The 23,754-nt window shown below is 43.3% G+C and overlaps 1 protein-coding gene across 1 annotated transcript in view; it reads right to left on the bottom strand.

Moving 5' to 3' along the window:
- Positions 1 to 11,753: 11,753 nt before the first annotated feature.
- The window catches only part of poln (polymerase (DNA directed) nu), a gene marked incomplete at both ends in the record, with an annotated part of 76,157 nt that continues 64,156 nt past the window's right edge, over positions 11,754 to 23,754 (bottom strand). The window contains 6 exons of the mRNA XM_080023139.1: positions 11,754 to 11,843; positions 12,207 to 12,268; positions 12,371 to 12,438; positions 13,131 to 13,209; positions 13,525 to 13,635; positions 17,820 to 17,951. Of these exons, the coding sequence (XP_079879265.1) occupies positions 11,754 to 11,843; positions 12,207 to 12,268; positions 12,371 to 12,438; positions 13,131 to 13,209; positions 13,525 to 13,635; positions 17,820 to 17,951 (542 nt within the window). The remainder of the gene's footprint in view (positions 11,844 to 12,206; positions 12,269 to 12,370; positions 12,439 to 13,130; positions 13,210 to 13,524; positions 13,636 to 17,819; positions 17,952 to 23,754) is intronic.

A 23,754-nucleotide genomic window follows, 5' to 3' on the forward strand; every position in this document is an offset into this window, starting at 1 on the left:
TAGATGCATGGCACAACCTTTCTGTGTGTGTGTGTGTGTGTGTGTGTGTGTGTGAGAGATTGTTTGTGTGTGTGTGTGTGTGTGTTTTTGTTGGGGCTGCGGTTAGATAATATTCCAGCTTCGACAAAATATATGGCAAACAATTCAACTGTTTTTGATTAAACTCACATGTTGGATGCATGAGAACACATGCATCTTTCTTGCTATGAGTCAAGTAATATCTGGCCAAACAATACAGGTTTCTATGTGCACTTATAAATTGTTTACTGATTGAAGATTAGACATTTTGAATATGTTTGGTATTTGATTGAAAATTTGTCATTTTGTAACCGCAGGCTCATAATAAGACTCAAGACTCAAATCAAGGTTATTGGGGAAGAACTTGGGTAAGACATGACTACTAGCAATATTTGCAAACCGACAGTACTTAACTGAGCACAACTAGCAAACAAACAAACATACCAGTACGTATCGGCATTAGTATTACATCCCCCTTTATGTATGTCTATGGTGTATACAGTTAGAATCTCATGTAGCAAGCCGTTCCCCCCCAAAAAGACAATTATCTCCTCTCTTTCCATCGCCACCCTTGTACCATACGACCAGCAGAAGACGAGAGATTCAACCCAACTCCATTCTGAGCCGAAAAACCATGTAATCGCACTTGCTTGTATAAAGTCGAAACAAAAAACAGAAAAAGCCGGAAAAAAAAAATCACATAAGAAAAAAATGAAAAAAATCAAAGAAAATACTTTGAACGTCATGAACATGACATCGCCCTCCTTCCAACCCCGCCACCCTCTCTCCCAAACCCCCCCCCCCCCCCCCCCCCCCCGATTCACAAAGCTGACTGCAACCCTGAGCTCGACCCCTGCACCCTCCCCTGTTCTCATTCAACCCCCCCCACTCTCCATTTGACTTTTGACCTCCCCAACCCATTCCCACCCCGTCACTCTGCATGCACCACAGAGCCTTGCTGCGCTGCTTTTATTACTCCATTAGCTTGTTGGAACACCCCCCAAACCCTGTCCCAACTGTGATGTCATCCAAGCAGCGTGGAGGGGGATAGTGACGGACACGGTAGTGGTGAATGTGGGAATAATTAATCTACGTGTGTGTGTGTGTGTGTGTGTGTGTGTCTTTAGATGCGATACACTGAGCCACCACTGCGCTACCTGAATGACATCATGCCTGCCAGCCAAACAACTGTAGAATGCAAAAGCAATGCAAGTGTGGCATGCCTCTGTACCCAGTGTGTGTACGGTGCCTGCCCTGGAAAAGTCTAGATTAAAAAAAAAACGAACAAATATAAATAAATATATATATATATATATATATTGAAAAAATATATAAATGAAAAAGAAAATAAGCTTCTTTTTAGATGAACATATAAAAAGAAATGTGTTTCTTTGTTTGGAAAAAATATATATATATAACTTTTGCATGAAATGTGTCTTTGAATGCAAATAGGACTTGTAGAGGAGACACTCCTAGCACATGGCATACAGTGGAATCGAGGACTTGTCCTTTTATTTATATTCTTTTGTTTTCTTTGATATGATTCTCTGTAATCGTGGCCAGGGTTTGAAATTAACGCCAAGAACCAGCCTTGTAGTGCTTTGAAACTTCTGCCCTTCTCGGACGAGGTTCGGCTATTCCAAACATGACACTAGCAGGTCACTGAACATCATCGGGGACACCCTAAACGCACTCCAAAAGTCGAATTCTAACCTTGAAAGAAGCTGAAAAGGAGACACTTTTGCATGCAAAGAGAGAGTTAATCAATTTCCCTTACTCCAGTTGGAGTTCCTTGTGAAAAGCCTTTGGGTACGGCCGCGTTGTAGATCCGTTTGAAACAAGCAAACCTGAAGGGGAATTAGAAAACACTTTGCCGCACTATATAGAGAATACATGGGCAGCTGATGGTTTTGTGTGCCGCAGTGAAAGACAAAGGAAAGTGCCCTCGGGCAAGGCACTGAGCCCTCTGTTTTTACTCTCTCTCACTGTAAATCATTGAGCACACCCAACATAATGGCTACAAAATTTGAAATATTTCCATTGAAAAAAGAAAAAAAAGAAACCCTCATATTTTTCATTCTGTCACTTCTGGCACATCCCCCTTTTAACCACAGAGATCAGAGACTGCAGAGAGGAGCACATTGTTCAAAGTGCACCGTCTGCTGAAAAGGCTTCTCATTCCCCCCTTCCCCTTTTCCCAGTCATGTGAAATGAGATGTGTCCGGAGGGCACATGTTCGTTATCCTTTCAAATTGAGCCAAACTGAGATTTCCCTCCATAATCCTACAAGGTTAAAAACCAGAGGCAGAACTGAGAGGTAGAGGAGTGAGAGGTATGGCTTCGAGGGCATCGTGATGTTGTCTCTCCTGGATCTAGTAGAAGAGCGCCAAGTCCATAAAATCTGAGCCATTTCTGCTGCTACCATCCTGAAGTTTTAATTTTATTCTGTCTGACGAAAGTTAATATTAGTGCTTTGTGTGCGTGTGTTGTAGTAGAGGCAAGTAGGGTAGGGTCATAATATGATGCATATTCGTACATATTCATAGCAAACAATGTCAAATTATTCCAAACGGCTTTGTCAAGACCAAAATCTTAAAAAGTGCATGGTGGAAAGTGGGGGATTTGGAATTGTAAAGACGGTGCACTATCTACGATGCATTTACTAAAGTCATGACAGCCCGTGAAAGCTATGCCCAACAAAATTTCACCTCCCATTTAATACTGGTAGTCTATACTCAGTATTGTGTAGAATGTAGAAATAATCATGAATGCAATGTTTACCAGTGTAAATTCAGTGCGATACCAATTTCTTCTGAGGTTTTCTGCTGATGTACAATCTGAAAATGATTTCAAGGATTTTTTTTTTTTTCTATGTGTTGGGTTTTTATTTAGGGACAGTGTGAGTGTGCTTTGCTATTGGTTGAGGTTTGAAAGAGGTATGCTGCATAAGGACTGAGAACCACTTCTAAAGGCCTCTGTCTTATGAGCGCTAAGAGCCCCTGAAAATGATCATCCAATGGCCTCTATCTGATGGCAGATTCAAATGCACATGCTGTGGTTATTGAGGCTACAACCTCAACTCGTGTAGTATTTTTCTAATGTCTTTCGACATGGCCTTATTCAGTATTTGGCCTACTAAGCAACCAACCAAGATGCTTGGTTAATATCAGTATATATCAGTGTTTCCCTTGGTCGGTATTTCATTCTGATTAATGCACAAATGTACTGTTCTTGGGGTTTGACGAAGGTTAACTTAGGGTGTGTGTCCAAACGCGACAGCCTTGGACAATGCACCCATGGGCATGAATGTAAACTGCCAATGTTTGAGGTCTTAGAAATGTTTCATATCAAATCTTTCTCATGTTTCCTTTTTTTTTTACATTATCAGCAGGAGGGAAAATGTGACTAAATCGTTAGGTATTAAGGATTTTGTTTTGTGATTGTAAATAACAGTACATACAGCTTATGTATAATTTACTGCTCGCTATCATCTGTGCTGGTTTTCAAACAACCTTGATGGACTTTTTCTTTCTCCCCCGTCTGAGAGAACGGGCCTCCCCCGGAATGTTCCACCTTACGAGGAGCCTGAGGGAGTCAGGGAGGAAGGTGAGACTTGGTCGGATGAAGGCCAGGGGAGGGGGAGAGAGGGGGAACGGGGGGTGCGAGAGGCAGGTTTCTTGGGGATACAGAATTCCAGAGTGTGGACTCCCCCCCCCCCCCGCCCTCTCTCTCTCTCAATCCCTCTGTTGAGATCGTTCGAGATCCGCTGTGGCTTATACAGACTATTTCTGGACGGAGGCCACAGGCGCCACGAACACACAAGCACTTGTAGCACAACTGTGTCTTGTTTTGCTATGAAAGAATGGATTTCTTTTTCTTTATTTCCAATAATAAATATAAAAAATATTTGTTTTTCTTTCCTCACGTATGACAAGTCATATGTATGGTTACCATAAATACAAGTCATGATGCAGCCAAGTATAATTCTCGCTATAACCCCTTGGCTAGCCTCCGGAGGTGGAATTTGCCAAATATGACAGTCGTCACTGCACTGCTACTCCTTCTGTGGCTGCATTTTGCTCAACATGATTCTGTACGTACACAGTCTCCTTTGGAAATATCCTGCCCACGTGCCATCTAACCAAGCAATAAACACAACAGCAAAGAGAGGAAAAAAAACCAAGATATATCGAGAAACCGTCTTCAAGGAACTCATCAACAACAACAGAAAAAAAAATCAAGGCAGAATGCTGAATTGACCTATCCCTTATACTGTACTAAGCACTGGGGGTGGTGATGTCGCATGTTGTCGCGCGTTCTATGTCGGCATGGCAACACCACTGCTCATCACGTAGAACCCCGAGGAGCTGTTTTGATTGTACTACAATTCTCTTTTTTGTATTTTTTGTTACAAAGAGGGTGTTTTTTTTTTATTTATTGCAAATGCTGAAATATACAGGTGTACTTCTGCATATGTATACAGATGTCAATAGGGGGTGGTGGGGGGTGACTGAAAGGGGCGAATAAGGTTGCTCTACAGTGTGAAGTGGTGGTTCAGGCAGATTGGAAAAAGATGGCACATCGCAGGCTTTTGAAAGTGATCTCCGCCCCAGGTCTTGTAGCTAAGCCGCTCTGTACTGATTCACAAAGCCTTCTGGTTCACATGTATCTCTGAAACCTGCATCACCAGTTTAAAAAAAACTGTAATAACAACATTCTGCCTTTGCCAGAATCGCTGGACTGAAACAGTGTGACTTGTTCTTCAAGGTTGTATTCAACATGCTTTTTAAAACCAAAATTTAGCAAATGTAAAGTTGTAAAGTGTATTCTACTGTAAATAGCATCTGGGGGGATATTTTTTGATCCTTTTGTAACAGAAACTGTGGGATTGGAAGTGTCAAAATAGTTAAAAGATTCTATACGGTACTTGTAAGAAGCTCTGATTGTAGTGGATATGTCCTTCTCTGTAGCATCTCAACCCAAACTATAACGCTACAAAGACTAATGGCGGTCACTTTTCGATACGATGCTACAAGCCATCTTTTTCGGGACCTACAGCGCCTCTGCATTTAAACCAAGCTGCTCAGATAAAACAGCTCTCACTGTATTTCCGATCTGCCTGAACCATGGAGTCGCTGGAGAAAGCCCGCCAAGGAAACGGCAGCAGCAGCGCTCGTCTAACACAATATCTGTGACCCTGAAATGAGTCAGCTAACTAGCTGGCTAGCAGGGGGAATGACAAGAAATCTTTCTGCCTCCGAACCTTGTCATGGCTGTTGTCTGTTGCTAGGAAACCGACCCAGACAAAGCATGGCGGGGAAAGGAATGCAGCTGCAATGTAGGGAGGCAGAGGGGTCAGTGGACTGGCCCTGATGGGGGAAGTAAACCGAGATGGATGGGAGGACGGATGGATGAGGGAGAGTGGTGCTGGGAAAAGACGAGGAGGGCAGGGGATTATGTTGTACCCGAGAGGACTGTATGGAGAGTTAAGGGGACCTGTTGGGAAGGGCGTTGTCTTGTTGGGTGGGGAAGTGGGGGGTGGTGGCGAGGGGGGTCTGGACTGAAGTGTGTGAGGGAGAAAGTAGGCCAACCAAGCAAATAGCATCGGGAGCCCTGTGGGCTAGAGGTTACGTGGGCCTACGGTCTAATGAGCGGACTCGGGGCTCAGTCAAAGGGAGACGCGGGGTCCGAGGTTCTCAAGGACAGTCCCAGGGCCCCCGCCGGTCTTGCTTGTTTTGCCACGAACCACAAATAGGTGAAGCAACTCCGAAGGGCGTCGAGCGCGAGAGATTAAGCATGTCATGTCATGAAGGTGTGAGTGGGGGGGATCGTAGTGGAGCTGACTTATCCAGGCTGCAATGACCCCAGTGCGGCTATAGTGACCATACTGGTTTTATAGTTGAGGTCTGTTGACTTTGAATCCTCTTTTCTGTTATTCATTCGGAGGATGGTTGTGTCACCGTACCGGGATTAGTAGTACTATTTACAATTATTATTATTATGATTACTATTATTAACCCTTTCTTTTCTACTGACAACAATGGAAACACTGTATAGATGTAAAGAGGAGATTTCTTGCATTATGATAATGGTGACAATGACTGAAAACTGGATGTACATATTGTGTCAATTAAAAACGATGCAATGAAGCTTTTACATGTTCCAATGCAGATTTTCTTTTTTGAAGGTGTTTATGTGTCCTGTATGTAGGGAGGGGAGTGGAAGAAAACAAAAGACAAGAGAACTTCAAACTCTCATAATAAAACCGTTTAGGAAACCAGTATAAGGTTTTACTCATTTGCACATCCCTCCGTTGCCATGGGGACGGCAGCTCGAGGAAGCTAATGACGTTGCCCTTAGCAACAGGCCATTTTCTGAGGGATCTTTAAGTCTGGTCTTCTGATAAATGGCACAAGGTCATTACAATAAAAACATCTATCGTGGCCACAAGACCATACTCATAATCTGCTCTTTTGGGACGCCATTTATTTTCCAAAGCAACCCTAACCCCAACCCACACTCAATGAAAGTGATATAATCTCTGTAGGAAAGTGAAAGCCGGCACCATCTGACCTCCTGGCAGCTGCAGTGATTCGGGGCATTGTTTTCATATTACACTTTGAATTGAGTAGATAATCACAGGTACTGATTATCCCTCGTAATGAGGGCGATGTTCAAGTGTCTAATCTTAAAGAACCAAGACAGGATTAAAAATATTCTTACAGCGGCGGTGCAAGACTCCACAAAATAAAAAAAGGTACAGATGAGACATGCGCCACTGCTACATCTGTAGGGAGCCACAGGATGTGTGGAAAGCCAAAAAAAGAGAATAAATTAGAGTAATCTGTCTGTGCTCCCAGTCTGAGTGTGCAGACCACTCTCATGCTGCCCTCTCCAAGGGGGGGTTTGGCCTTGCACCCTTCAAGCTGAGAACAATAACGGCCAAGAGGGGTAGATTTCCATAACACTGGCCATTGGTCAGGCTCCAAATCTCTCCCACTGACCAAGCTGGAGAGTCTTCGCTCCCATCAGCATTGTCACACAGCGCACATTCCTGTCAGTTGGTTTAACAGGGCAAAGCAAAGGGCCAATCGGTTGAAAAAGTGAAGAAAGCAAAGGAATGAGAATGTTCGAAAGGGCAGGACTGTTGGTAAATTTGCTGGATGTTTCAAATGCCACCTCTGTGCCCTCGTTAAAATCGACAAAACCCTGAAATTGTTACGCTCACTGACTCGGATGTGAACCCATAAGCACGAGCCAAAAACAACAAGGTAAGAAGTCAAAGTCCACAAGGTTTATTCTAACAAACAGGCAGGGGTCAAAACCAGAAGATCAGTCAGGAAAGGCAAACTGGCTGTGGGTAATTTAGGCAGCGGAATTAAGTGAGCAGCCTTGAAAAACCAATCGACCACAGTGAGGATAGTAGTGTTACCTTCTGATGAGGGGAGCCCAGTGACGAAGTCCAGAGAGACCTGGGACCAGGAACAACGAGGACTGGGCAGAGGCTGCAGGAGACAAACTGGGGCTTGACGGGAGTTCTTGTTGTGGCCATGTGGTCACAAACTCCCGGATGTCCCAATCCATGGATTCCCACCAGAAATGTTGTTGGGGAAAGGAGAGAGTCCTGGCTAGCCCCGTGGGGATGGTAGCTCAGGAGGTAGAGCTGGTCGTCTAGTAATCTAAAGGTTGCTGGTTCGATCCCAGGCTCCTCCTGCTAGCATGCTGTAGTGTCCTTGAGCAAGACACTTAACCCCTAATTGCTCCTGATGGCTGCGTCCATCGGTGTTTGAATAATTGTGAGTTGCTTTGGATAAAAGCGTCTGCTAACTGTAATGTAATGGCAAGCTAACCAGGAGGAGTGTTCCCACTGCAGAACCTGAGTCGTACGGCTGGCACAAAAAGGGCATCAGGGCAATGCTGGGACATGGATTGTTCTGCTCCACCTCCCAGATAACCACAAGTACTATGCAGGTTGTGGCAGAATCTTCTCTGACTGTAAAGGATGAGCCTCAGCTTGGTAGCTGAGCTAATAACTGCTGCAACTTCTTCCTGGAAGCCGGTACTGGCCCCTCAATGACTGCCTGAACCTTTGCTGGGTCCATCTGCACATTCCCTTCAGCAACCACAAAGCCCAAGAAGGAGACCTCGGACACATGGAATTCCTTGCCTTTATGAACAGCTTGTTCTCCAGAAGCCTGGAATCCTGGACACCTGAAAGCCATTTTCCATTCATCTCCCTCCTTGATGCGGACCAGATGATAAGCACTGGATGGAAGAGTGTATCTGTTGTTCACCATTATACTGTATTGTTCAGACCAGGGGCAGTCGATGCAGGGTCGCAGTGACTTGTCCTTCTTCCCCACAAAGAAGAAGAGATGAATAAGGTTGAGTAATACCTGCCACCAACGACTCCTGGTCAAAGGCCTCCAATGGCCTTCATCTAGGGGATGGACACCCGTAGGGGGCATAGAACCAGGAAGAAGCTCAATACTGCAGTCATAGGGGCAGAATGGGCCAATGAGGTGGAAGCAAGTAGGCCCGAGCTTTGTCGAACACCTCCTTCAGCTGCAAGTACTCAGGAGGTACTCCAGAAAGGTCAGGGAAATCTGCCGGAGGAGGAGAACTAGTGACAGGAGACAAAGCAGATCTGGGGCATACTGAGTTGCAATATGAACTGAATTGAAACCCTTCCCCAGTCAATCTGCGACTTACTGTATGTGTCAAGAGCAAAGGGACACCCAAGATTACCAGTAGTTGAGGAGAATCTATCAGGTGGAATGTAAGACTTTCATGATGGTAAACTGATATGCCAATGTACAGGAACAGTAGAATGAGTGATGTTGCAAAGAAGGGGATCATGGAGCAAGGAGCAGGGAATGAAAGGGTATTTCGGAGTGGATTGCACGGCTCACCAGCACCCTCTGGTTAACTGATGAACCCCTCCTTTTACCGGACAGTTGGACACGTAATGGCCCCCCTGGCCACAGTACAGAGAGCAACAGCTAGTTTTCCCTCCAGCGGCGCTGTCGTTCCACTGACAACAGCCGGGTCCGGCCGAGCTGCATGGGCTCTGCTGAGTCGCTAGGGACTAAGATAGGGTCAAGGTAGGATCAGACAAGGAAGCTTAGGCGATGCTGGTGGTCGCAGAAGACCTCAGGAATGACTGGTCGGCGCCCTCACTTACATCTGCTCCAGGCGACATCCATCAATGCGGATGACCATGGCTATGTGAGTATTCAGATCTGCCGGTGGGTCCCGAGCCGCCAGCTTGTCCTTGACATCAGAAAGACTGGCTGGCTGACTGCTGGCGTCAGCCAGCAGAAATTCCAATCGCTTTCTGCTGTGAGGGTCCGAAACTCAATGGAATAGTCGATAACTTGGCACTCCCCCTGGACCAGGTTAAAAAGTCCACAAATAGCCTCACGGCCAGGTATAGTGTGGTCGGAAAACCCTCCGGAGGACCTCAGAGAACGTTGTCACTGAAGAGCAGATGTCCTGCTTCTCCCACTCTGCCGGAAACCCAGTCCCCAGCCCGTCCTGTGAGATCAGTGACCATGAAAACCACTCTTGACCTCTCAGTGGGATACGTGAGGGGTTGCAGTTCAGAAGTTAACGAGCAGAGTGTGAGGAAGGACCAGCAGGTACCTGGAGCTCCGGAGAAGCATTCAGGAGTGGTGAGGTGAGGTTCTGGACTGGAAACGGCACGAGCAGGAGAACTGGTAGATGATGCAGCAGCCTTTGTTTGACTGACCAGAGTGAGTCGCTGGATCTGGCCACAGAGAGTCTCCAAACGTTTGTCATGGCGTGCGGAGGATTCCTGGAGAGCCCCCTGCAATGGCAGTGAGTTGTGCCTCGTGTTGTTGAGCCTGTGCCGCCATCTTTCGTTTGAGAGTTTGTGTGTCGGCTGGGTTTATTTCTGGCCAGATTGCACTGTTACACTCACTGACTCAGAACGGATGTGAACCAATAAGCACGACACAAAAACAATCAGGTCAGAAGTCAAAGCCCACAAGGTTTATTCCAACAAACAGGCAGCAGGGGTCAAAACCAGGAGTTCAGTCAGAGAAAGCAAACTTATCCAGCAGGGAATAGGCAGAGAATCAGGGTCCAGGGAAACAGGCAGAGATTTGGAAGGAAGGTACAGGAAACAGGTAGAAGTGCGGGAGAGCTCAGCGTAATGCAAGAGACAATCTGGCAGAGAACAACGGGAAGTGGACTGGTATTTGTACTCAGGGACTAACAAGAGAATGAGCTGCAGGCGGGGGAAACCACGGATCTGAAATGACATGGAGCTAAGTGACATGCCATGAGGAAATGGCCAGACGAAAACAAAACATGAAAACAAATATAAATATTGGGAGATCAAGGACGATTCATGACTAATTAGTGGGAAAATTGAGGTGACAATTTAAATAGACAACAGTAGTTTGGCTTTCTTAAAAATGGCACAAATCCGAGGATTCTCAGGATGCTCAGACATACATTTATAGACATCTACGTATCCTGAACAAAGGGAGAGAGAGAGAGCCAGAGGCAAAAGACAAGATTGAGAGATTGATTGAGCGAGAGAGAGAGAAAGAAAGAGAGAGGGAGAGAGAGAGAGAGCCAGAGAGAGATATTCCAGAGGAGTATAATTTGATTGTTTGGTTTAAATCAGTGAGTCACTGTGAATGCAACCGATACCAGTGAGAGCTTTACAATGGAAATGTGTTTGGTGGTGACTTAGATGGCTGATGGCTTTAACACAGGAGCCACACGGTAAAACAACTGGCGTTTCACGCAGACCCCAGTGAGAGCTCAAGGTTGGACACTTTTCAAACCCCTCAGTAAAATACGACAGTATGTCTGAGGTTAACCTACATTTGAACAGAAGCAAATGTATTGTGTGATGATTGTTAATGTAATAACAATATAGTAATTCGACTATTAGAGGAAGAGTAGTCTGGTGCGCGATTGATAATCAAGTGACCTCTACGCTGAAAGAGGCTTAAGATCCAGAAGGCTGAAATAACACCAAATTCAGGAAACATCCTGAAGGTGAACTATCTTTATTTCCTGCAGGCTAAGAGAGAGGGCATAGCGTCTATGTGTGAAAAATAATCCAAAAATCTACCCAGGTGGAAAAGTCAAGAGTCTTTATTACTAAGATGAGACAATACATACAATACATAGAACTGAACTTCAAATCAAATTCTTGATAACAGTGTACAGAAATGCCGCCTTTCAGTATATAGAAGTCTATTTTCATAACAAATAATGACTCCGCAGTCTGTGAAAGGCTTCACACAGAACTTCAGCGAGTAAAACAGCATCGGTCTTAAAAATAAGGTGAGAGGAGCAAGGATGAGGACACAGATCTTCCACAGAGGAAAGAAAGAGAAAAAAAAAAGAAAAAAAAAAGGAACTGGCACAATCCAGTCGGTGGCTCCTGCCGTTGCCCACGGATACGGATGGAGTGAAAGCAAGAATTGGGAGCTCGAAGGAGATGCAGCTGCCTGGTTTCCATAGGGATGGGGATGCAGGGCGCGTGGAAAGAGAGAGAGAGAGAGAGAGAGCCAGAGAGAGGAACATGCGGACGTGTATTTGGATGCGGGAAGAGAGGAGAAAATAAGAAAAAGGCAAAAGAAGGATTGATGAATAGGGGAAGTTGAGGTTGAACATAAGAATGATTAGGAAAAGGGAAGACTGTGGAGACCGAGGAGGGGAAAGAAAGCAATGCAGGGATGGAGGAGAACTCAGAGAGAGGGAGGAGATGTTGAGGAGATGCTTAGCTCAGACATCGAACCCCACGACTTGCCACTGGAGACTGCCACCCTTAGGGGAACCTGGGAAACAAACACACACGTGTGTGACGTGCACACACACGCACGCGCGCACACACACACACACACTAATTTCGTCCACAGCGACCTACATTTAGTCAGGGTTTACTCATAACTCACCTGACTCCTGCCATACTACGCAGGGAAAATGCTAGGCGCTACAAGAAAGAACACAGACCGTCCTCCAAAAAGGTGTTGATGTTCTATCCATGCTCAACCAAATCAAACCAGTAACTTAGCTTCAGGGGCAATCATTGTATGTTCTACTTGAAGAACAATGTTTCCGTATTCCTCCTTGACCTCGTCGGTAGACAGAGGAGTTAACATTATGCAGCGTCAACAATACATTGACGGCCATTCGCTCACCTTGAGATGAACTCCAAGACGCTCAATGTGCTGCAGAGACTCCATCGTACCTTTCACAAGCGCTGTTGGAGTAGAAGGTGACGAACGTGACCGCTCATTAGCTGTCATTGGTATCGCCAACTGAAGTGGATGTGTACAGGGACGCACTGAGCTCGCTGCCTTACCTGCAAACCGCTGCACCTGAGAGTCCTCCACTTCATACAAGAGCTCGTCGTGGAGCTGTGCTATTAGTCTGCAGGAAACAGGCAGACAGATATACCAGAAAATACATATAGAAAGGAAAAACAAACATAAACAACGCACGAAAGAAATCCACAGTAAGACATCTAAACAAACATCTCAGGAAACACCAGACATCTGTAGAGGAGATACTAATATTCACTGCTAACTCAACCCCGTGTGCCATGGAAGAGTTATCAATATTATCCGTTTTGGCAAGTATTCAGTTGTGGTAGTTGTAGCATTAAGTGTTAGTTGTGGTACTTACACCAAATAATATTTGTATTGAAGGCTGGGCGATCATCCTCATCCATTATATTATATTATATCATATTATATTATATTATCTATTGGATAATCATCCATAATCCATTACCATGTACACAAAATCCATAATTATTACATTAAATGAGTGGTTTATGAATGATTATATGAAGAATATGATTATTTAAAGTATGACATCAGACTAAAACTGTAGTTAAACGATAAAAACATTTTTTTTTTGGGTCATAAATCCTCATTAATCATTAACGATAATCATTCATTTAGAATTTAGGCCGGTGTCTCAATGTCATGACAATACCGCACAACCAAAAATTGACAAAGGATATAAATATAGATTTAATGCCTGGTTTTATCTGAAGGAGGCGCTGAAGACGACATTTGCAAAAGTGCGTGTGCGTTTGTGTGTGGTGTTGCTGCTACCTGGCTGAGAGCCAACTGGAGGTGGAAACCTTGGAGAAAATCTTGATCATGGCCATCTTACACAGGTCAGCTGCAGAGCCTGGAAACACACACACACACACACACACACACACACACACACACACACACACACACACACACACACACACACACACACACACACACACACACACACACACACACACACACACACAACACAAATCAAACACACCCATAACCAAGCAGTGACACATGTACATGTATGATTTAGTTCAGGTTAAGTTAGAGAAACATGGGTTTAGTCCAGGTCGTCAATGGTCTTAGATTCATGGCCTAATAGGGTTGGGAGGCTACTAATGTATGCAACCTGTTACAGACTATTGTAGGAAATAAAACAAACCTTCACACAACCTACCTTGGAACACAAAGTTGACCGCCTGTCTCTCAGCCTGCATGCGGAGCCCCCAGTCGGAGGAACAGAGGAGGGGCAGCATGCGTCTACGCCCCATGATGGACACGGCGTAACCTGGGAAACCCGCCAAACAACAAGAATGAACTGTATGAATAAGAAGATGGTTACGACGGTCATCATCACACTCTTAACAAAGAACAAACGTGAGGTTAGGATATGTTCCTGCGGATTTCCAAAATCCCTCCATCCACTCATTTCATCCCAATCTGTCAAGACCAGGGCAGCAGGACCAAAAGGTCAAACTGCAACGGCCTTTCCTAGAGAGAGCCCCCGCCAAGCCCTCTATAATCCCATATTGTTGTTTACGTTGTTTATTAACATTATCTTACAAACGCGTGCAAAGCATTTTGTGCACAGAAAGGTGGGGATACAACGTTTTATTGGGTCTGGAAATATTTACCACCTTGTTAACAGGAAAACTGCATGTCTGATGTATGACTGAGAAGAAATACACTCATACTCCCTACAGAAACCTTACTGATGAAATGTGAATTGATCTTTAATGTTTTTTCAACGGAAGAAGTTAATTAAATGTCTGGTGGAGCTCCAGATTCAACGGTTCAATGGGAAGTGATCAGTTGAAACATTGAAGTGGGTTATAACTCCTGGGTTACAGACACACACACACACACACACACACACACACACACACACACACACACACACACACACACACACACACACACACACACACACACACACACACACAGACGACGCTCCATACACACGCACACGCGCACTTTAACTTTGTATGCAACCACATTTTTGACCTTTTCACTGAGAATGTGACCTCCCTTTGAGGGGCCCATTGACCGGGATGTCTGGGCCACATTGTGTCAGAGACAACACATCACACAACGACGCATTTCAGCGGACAGGTAAAACCGTAAGTAGCGGTGGTGGAATGCATTTGTGTTTTTATACTTTGTGGTATGTGATGTATGTGTTTTCAGTCATTGGCGTGTGTCATCAATGCTCTGGGAATGTGGGTGAAAGAGGCCGTTTGTTTTGACCAGCCCTAGAATGTGTTGTGATACGCAGCCGGTTAAAATGCTTGAAACTACAGCAGTGTACCATATCTTGCTCTACTACTAAAACATGAGTAACATATATTGAGTACCGCTTCATCCTTATCTGACATCAGTATATCTCTTTTTATTTTATTTTTTTAATCTGAAATTGCCATTTAATCTTTACCTCTTTTGTTATCTGCATTTATTGATCAGAAGTGTATTCATAATCCCAGTGGGTTGAGTTAACAAATTGAATCCTATTGTTTGAATCTGTGGCAGATCACAAATGAATCTGAAGCAACAGCTGCATCGAAAATCCAGTTGTTGTTTTTTTTTTTACAAAAAATGAGCATTTGATAGCTTGGTTTTCAACAATTTTATAAGTAATCGTGTCTATTTATCATCGCTGGACTTCTATCGCAGAACGCCTATATCAATGTGACTGATAGACGAGCAGTTCTCAACGTGGGGTCCCCAGAAAAACGATTGAATAGCTCAACTTCACCGTTATTGTATTTCTAAGACATTAGAACCATTTGAGAATGTACAATAATGACTGTTTTGGTCATCATTTCAATGTCATTGAACTTGGAAATTTAAAAATTTTAATAGACAACTCTTTGAACTTTTATTTTTTACAGTTCAAGTTCAAGAGATTATTTGTCACATACTGTACATACACATAGGTCGTACATATATGCAGTGAAATGTCATGACACCCGCTGATTACGCACAAGCTCTATAAGCTCGTGATTAATGTCAAACCCATGCACACTGAATAAGGTTGTAGAGGTTGTACAATACGTGTTCAAAGCTTAAGAGACAAAACTGTCAATTTTGTCCATTATGGACCATAACACCGCCTCACCGAAGTGGGCTGGTGATTAAGATCAAACTCCTGGGTTGAAAATGAGTCACACTCCAGTCCTGCTTTTACCTGAATTTTTAAGTGCTGGTCCTCATTATTTTATGTGTGCAGTCTTTTTCACTTGCCACATGTCAATATGTTTTAGTTGGTCATAATGGTTTTCCTTTTCAGCGTCTGGGTAGATTTCTTTCATCATAAACATATTTTTACCTTCTCTTCACATCCTCTCTTCTATTGATTCTTCCTCTACTCCTTTTTCCATCTTGACCTTGGCTGGCGTCTACCGAAATGATTTACTACCGTCCTGTATGACACAGTTGCACTTTGCACATCTGTGGCGGTGCTGCAACTGTAGAACCTTGTGGCTTTGTCGTGCATTACTAGCTCCTCTTGAGTTTCACCTGCTTATGTTTGTGACCCTGTGATACTGTAATCCTTCATCACTGCGCCACCCAGGACACCGATTCCCCACAGTTGAAAATTTACACTTATGTTATGTACCTGACAATGTTTGTCCTCCTTATTACATTACATTACATTTCATTTAGCAGACGCTTTTATCCAAAGCCACTTACAATTGTTCAAACACCGACGGACGCAGCCATCAGGAGCAATTAGGGGTTAAGTGTCTTGCTCAAGGACACTACAGCATGCTAGCAGGAGGAGCCTGGGATCCAACCAGCAACCTTTAGATTACTAGACGACCAGCTCTACCGCCTGAGCTACAGCTACAGCTTATTTACATCGCAGTGTGTATTTTCTGAACCATAACTGAGGCGGTGCCACATTCTGTCTGTCTATACCATACATATGACAGAGCCCAGTAGAGCCCAGTTTGTCAGCATGTTTGCATTATTCAAGTGAAATAGGTGTTTTATCAAATACTGCCCCGACATAATAGCCTATTGCAGTAAGCTGTATTCCACCAGCCACAGCACTGCACCTAAAAACAGCCCAGGGGTCCGCTGGAAGTGATGTCTCCTCTGAGGGAGGGATCTTTAAACCGATCAATTACCTCTCTGGTCGGGGATCAATGATCGCAGGAAAGCATGCAGAATGAGAGGGATGGAATAGGAGTGAAAACAGAATATAAATAGGAGGAGACTTGCAGGGCGAGAGCTGATAGGAACGACAGGAAGCTAGACAGAAGAAACAAGTGTGTGCATTTGACAGGCCGGGCAGACGGATGCCCGAACTGTCTCTGATGGGCCCATCGCCATGGCGATGAGCTGAGAGCAAGCCGACTATTGTGAAAAACGTAGCTCTCTCCTGGCGGGAGGCGTGGCAATCAGTGCACTGCGCCTCTGAGCGGTGCATCCATTACGCCGCCTGGATTAGTAGGCTGATTTCAGGGGACGTTGAGGGGATCAGTAAAAGTGTGGGTGTTTATGGGTGTTTAGGACGTGATGGGTTGTGCCAGTTGATAAAGGGAAGCTCCACCCGTGACGGAGAGTTGACACGTTGTGATGAGTGACTGTGTGAGTGTGATTATCACCTCGGCCCCTGACCTAAATCTCAATGTTTACCACACTGTGAGGGCATTCAAGCCAAAATAAGAGCTTCCAGGCAAGGTAATGGCAAGGTAATCAAGAACAAATAACTGCCTAAGAAAGATACCAAAAAGTTAAGAGTGATATTCACTAAAGGTGACACAAGACAAATAGTTATAAAAAAAAAAGCATGTATTTAATTTATATAAATTTCCCTTCTTGGTATTTTCCCCTTGTTTCATTGTTGGGGAAATGGAAGCGATACAGCAAATGACCTGTTTTTAGTTATTTTATGCGTGTTGAGAGATGGGCGGCCCAGAGATACTTACTGGGGGCAGTTGCACTTTGGTGCACACAGAGCATATGCACACATGTTACATACTGAATGTATTAACATTATTGAGCATTTTTTTATCCCCCCTTTCATGCAAAAAAACCCTCATTCTTCAGTCTGTCAACACAAGGTCAACGCATTCCATGTGACGGGGTTTAAAGTGCAGAGTATACAGTATTTAGTGTGTGTGTACGGGAATTCTGGTGTGCTGTGTTGGCGTTTCAGTCAGAATATAAATGGATCGTCCCGCTCAAACCATCACCCCTCCACCCCCCCCAACTCCACCGTAGGTATTGATCCAGGGTAGTTTGTCACAGTCCTGCCAATGCAAGCACATCTTTGTCCACGCTCACGTAAAACACACATACACCGAGGTGCGGAGCAGGGCTCCCTGTGTGAGTGTGTGTGTGTGTGTGTCTGTATGCATAAGTTGATCATACGATTATATTTGGAGCCGATAATTTCATTATGACACACACACACACACACACACACACACACACACACACACACAAACGCACGCACACACACACCCTGTTTGTGGCACTGCTGGATGGTTCTCTGGATGAAAGCCTGGACGTCCCTGTAGGTCTGGAAGAAGCTGTCGTGGAAGCGGCTGGCCTGCTCGGCGCTCACCCCCAGGATCTCCGACAGCCGCTCGCGGCCTGGGGAATGACGACACTCCTTAAGTCCATATATTTATTTTTAAAAGGATTTCAATCGTGTCATCAGAGAGAATGGGGTTTTTCCTGATGCTTTTAAAATTGCTGTTGTGAAACCGCTGTTGAAAAAACCACACCTGGACTGTGTGGGTCATAGGTAACTACGGGCCCATATCAAACCTTTCCTCTTTCAGTAAGGTACTTGAGAAGGTAGTCTGTAATCAAATGTAAAACTTTGTAAATGAAAACAACATTTTTGAGAAATTTCAGTCAGGTTTCAGAGCCAATCGCAGCACGGAAACTGCTCTCACCAAAATAATCAGTGATTTAAGACTTCGCGCTGATGTCAACAAGGTTTCAGGTTTTGCAGCAGTTGACCCCATTGATCACAATATTATCAAAGACTATCTGAAGAACTTGGCTGGTCCGTCTGAACGAGTCCTGAACTGGTTCAGAACTGGCATTAAAGGGAGTACGTTCTTTATCTGTCTTGGAGATGTTATATCATGTATCAGAGAAACACGATATAACTTCTGGTGTCGCACAAGGGAGCTGCCCTGGGCCCTTACTTTTCTCACTTTACATGCTTCCATTAGGTGATATTATCAGAGAACATAATGTCAATTTCCATAACGATGCCGAAGATACACAACTGTATATTTCTGTGGAGCCAAATCTTGCTCTCACTACCTGTCCACTTGCTATAAATGCTTGGATGAGTAAAAACGTCCTAAAACTAAATGAAGATAAGATCAGACAGAAATCCTTTTGGTCGGCCCCAAAGCCAAAAGGGAGGAACTCTTTGAAATCTGAATCCCTGGGTCCAATCAGAAGAAACAGGTCTGAGTGTTGTTCTAGATTCTGATTCAAGTTTTAACTCCAAGATTAAGAAAGTGACCAGAACAGCATTATTTTATCTTAGAAACACTGCCAAAGTATGGCCCTTACTAGCCCAGAAAGATGCTGAAAAGCGAACTCATGCGTTTATTACAAGTCGATTGCCCTTTTTGCTGGCTTTCTGAAAAAGTCCATTGAGAGACTTCAGCTTATTCAGAATTAGGCAGCTAGACTTTCAACCAAAGCAAGAGAGCGAGAGCACATCACTCCAATTTTAGTTACACTGCATTGACTCCCGGTTTCCTTCAGAATTGAAAGTCTTTTTAACTACGCTCCCGAACTATCAAACAAGCTACCAAAGAATAGTGGAGAGTCTGTAGGTACTTTCAAGCGAATGCTATAAACTTTTCTTTTCAGCTCAGCCTTCAAATAGTCCTTCATTTAGTCTTACTTCACTTAGTTGTTTTCAAACAGATTTTTATTATTTTAATGTTTAAAAAAAGATTTAAAGAGTTTTAAAAAGTTTAGAGGGAAGATGGAATGTAGAAAACCGGCCAACTGTGTAAGAAACTGATGGTGAATATTTATATACTCCTTTAAAAGATGGATGGAAAATACTTAGCTGAGGAATGCTTATTCTTACCCCATAATTATTTGATTATTCTACTTTTTAAATGCATATTGCTTTGCTTTCGTTACTGTGACTATCTGACGGAATGACCGCAGGCCAAGCTGGCTCGGAAGAAACTCATGACGATGAAGAGATACTGTACATGACTAGTGTACTGTATAGCCTGCACTATAAAAAAGGACTATTGTTTTCATTAATAACATAGTTGTGTAAATAGGGCACATACACAACAACCAGGAAAACTCTTATTTTACAGCAACACAAATCAATATGCAGACCTTCTCACAGCACACAAATACCATGTAACCAAAAGTATTTTTGGGGGAGATTTTTCCTTCAATCCCCTACACGTTTAAACCTCGAACAAGTGTCCAGTTGAAATTGCAAAAGGTGAGTTAAAAAAAAGGGACGATAAGTAAATGGGTAAAAGAATTGGAGTCAATTGGATGACGAGCCAAATGGACAACAAATGGAGGATGTTGGGATGAAGATGAAGTGCGATTGAAGCAGTATCAGGGTGTGACCATAGGTGTTATGTTGTGTGTGTGTGTGTGTGTGTGTGTGTGTGTGTGTGTGTGTGTGTGTGTGTGTGTGTGTGTGTGTGTGTGTGTGCGTGCGTGCGTGCGTGTGTTTAAAAGGAGACAAGCAAAGACACACAACCTCAGTAGATGTGGGAGTGTGTGTTAAAATAGAGCTCCAAGGATTGTGTGTTAAAACATGGCTGTGGATGAGTAATGAATTGTGCCAGACAGCCAGAAGGAGGTTCTGCGGTGCGTGTGTGTGTGTGTGCATGTGTGTACGTGGGGGACAGTGGGTCCAACATAGGCCATTTAAGCCTCTAATCTGAAACTGCTTGTGGCGCCACACTTCTGCCTTGCCCTCTGCACAAAAATATAGGACACACGCATGCACATGCAAGTGAAGGATTTTACAGTAGGCACAACATGTGTCCAGTGTGAGCATTAAATCATTATAATATTGAATAATAATATTTGTTGAATATATTCCTAAAGAGCAGTGGTTTAACAAAAATGGCCAGTCATAACACTGATACATTAATAGCTATACTGATACAGGTGTTACACAACCTTTACAATGCTTAATCCAGAAAAATGCAAAGATGAGATGTATGGATGTACACACACACACACACACACACACACACACACACACACACACACACACACACACACACACACACACACACACACACACACACACACACACACACACACACACACACACACACACGATATCAATAAGTGTATCCATTCCCTATTTTCTATATTCAAGTCGATCCTTAGCCTCATGTTGATTGCATATTGCCATTATTTTTTTTCATTTTTTTCTTATTATGTTATTATTATTATTACTTATTATCTATATATCCATATTTTAAAATGATTAGCTATCACTGCAGCATCTTTCATTGCCAGTAATGGCTGAAATAATTTCCTTTCCTGGATGCACATTACTATATTATACCATACTATACTATACTATACTATAGTACACATTACTATATTATACTACACATTACAATATTATACTTTAGTACACATTACTTTACTATACTATAGTACACATTACTATACTATAGTACACATTACCATACTACACATTACTATACTATTGTACACATTATTATAGTACACATTACTATAGTACACATTACCATACTACACATTACTATACTATAGTACACATTACTATAGTACACATTACCATACTACACATTACTATACTATAGTACACATTACTTTACTATAGTACATATTACGATACTACACTACACATTACTATACTATATGTTACTATACTATAGTAATACTTTTTCACTAGGTTCTTTCTGTCTGGCATGTTCTACTCTTTTATTGAATGCTGTGGTGCCTGGTTTAAAGCAACTCAAACTTAATTTGGGGAAACATTTTCTTACATACTGATCGTGTGTGAATTAATTAGAGAATTCAGAGCGAGGGTCGATTCGATTTTCGCTTCTTTCAGTGATTGCTTTAAGCACCGCTTGTTGCTGAACAATCAATGACAACATCAGTGCCCAGAATCCACAGTGGAACTGATACAGCCCTGGAGAGACAGCCAAAGTTGTTGGAGTGTATCTGTCCTGGCAAGTGTGTCCGTGTGGCTGTCACAGACAAAAAATGACGGGACGCTAACTGACATGACAAGGCCCCGACGGCAACATGACTAATGTGTGTGAGTGTGTGTGTGTGTGTGTGTGTGTGTGTGTGTGTGTGTCTATGTGTATTATCAAACAGGCAAAAGTTAAGAGATAGAGAGGTTCAGCCTGTGTCCATGTATCTTTGGGTGGAGTGTTGTACACACACAACATTTTCTTATAAGATAACAATATATTGTTCCCTGGAAGATAATTTAGGAGTATACATAGTTTTGCCAATGACCTATTACGTATTATTATTATTATTATTATTATTATTATTATTTTTACATGTATGAACAAATTCTGGGAGAATTGACACCCTCATCATTGATGCCCCCTGCACCCTCTTTTTGCCAGCCTGGTTCTTTCCATTCACCTCTGCTCCTAAGTTCCATGTTTTCCTCACCTCCATCTATATATACAGTACTTATATGACATACTAGTCTTTCTTTTACTTTGGGCTGCTCTCGTTAGGGGTCGCCACAGCGGATCATCTGCCTCCAACACCTTCTGTTCTGCGCATCTTCCTCCCTTACACCAACCGCCTGCATGTCCTCCCTCACCACATCCATAAACCCTCTCTTTGGCCTTCCTCTTTTCCTCTTGCCTGGCAGCTCCATCCTCAGCATCCGTCTCCCAATGTATTGCACCCACCACAATGTATTTTATTGTACCCACCACCTGCCCGAATTGACAAGCTGACAAGTTTAAAAAGTCAGATTCACAAGTTGAAAATTTCCCCCCTGGAGATCAATAAAGTGGTGTATTATCATCTATCTGACCAATTAACATCTCACCCCCAACCACCACCACCACCACAACCACCTTGATGCGTTTTCCTTCTATTTCTACTTCTTTTCTAGGCTAAGATAAGCTAGACTCCTCTTAGGTCATTTTCATGGAGAACTAGAGCACTGGAAAGGCCACTAAGTGATTTCACCCAAGGCATTTTTTTGCCCTTATGTGGACACTTTTGAAGATGTAAAAATGATCATTTGGTGAACTGACACATATCCAAAAATTAATTAGACCTATTAACAGAGTAAATGAGTTATCTATCATGAAATTCAGGAAATATACTGTCATTATATTGACATATTCTATCTCCGCTCCATGTAGTCCTCTTCATATTTCCATGTTCCCTGCATCTATATTGTTTCTTCTACATATGGCTCACTACTCAACCTCTTTATATCCTGACCTATTTATGTGTGCCATGACCAAACTCACTAGCCTCCCCTCCCCCTTCTGATTATTGTCTTATGGAGAAATGCTTTCTTTTAGTATTCAGTAACCATGGAAACACATCTCTCCACCAGGAGCTCTGTGTCTCCAGAGTGCCCCCACCCCTGCTCATTCTTTGTCTGTTAGGCATCACCTTCCTCTCGCTCTCCGCCTTCCTTTTCCCCTTTCCCCTACATTCCCTCCTCTCCACCCCCACTCTCTCTGCTCCGTCTTACCCCATCTCAGATTTCCTCCATCTGTAAGTCACTTCCTGGGTTCTGTCTCTCTTTCGCTCGTCTTTAATCTTATTACTGCGTTTTGTCGGTCTCAATCCCGATGACCCCTTCCCGCTTTTCTTCATCAGATTTCAAGGAGTTTTTGTTTCCTCAAAAGACAATGTAAGTTGTCCGTTCCTACAGTCGCATTAATGTACTGTATGTTTAACATGCATTTATACATTCTGGGTCTCATGAGAAAAAAAAAAAGTTACATTCACACCTCAGTGAAATTGAGAAATAAAAGTCTGTCTATTTTAGATTATCTGTCAAATATATTTGACAGATAATTGTCAAATTGTCACTCTACATTAATCGTCTCCCACATTACCTTATTGTGCACGTTGATTGATAGGAAGTTTGATGGCGAACGATAGAAGCCAGCAATCACTTTGAGTGGCGATTATACGGAGACAGGGAAGAGCTGCTGGACCTCAAGCTGACTATTTGTTTGTTTTAAAAAATAATACACAGTATTATTAGACCTGGAAAATAAAATTATACTTTTAATTACTTCACAGTCTCCTAGAAGTAATTAAAAGTATAAAAGAGCAAGTCGGAAAGAATCCCCATCGAGCCCTGAAACAATAACAAAGCAAAAACCCTTTCTAGGACAGCAAAATAATGGTAACACCTAGCAACATATTTATGTGGAGGAAC

This window comes from Zeus faber, assembly GCF_960531495.2.
Source record: "Zeus faber genome assembly, chromosome: 22".
Classification (NCBI taxonomy): domain Eukaryota; kingdom Metazoa; phylum Chordata; class Actinopteri; order Zeiformes; family Zeidae; genus Zeus; species Zeus faber.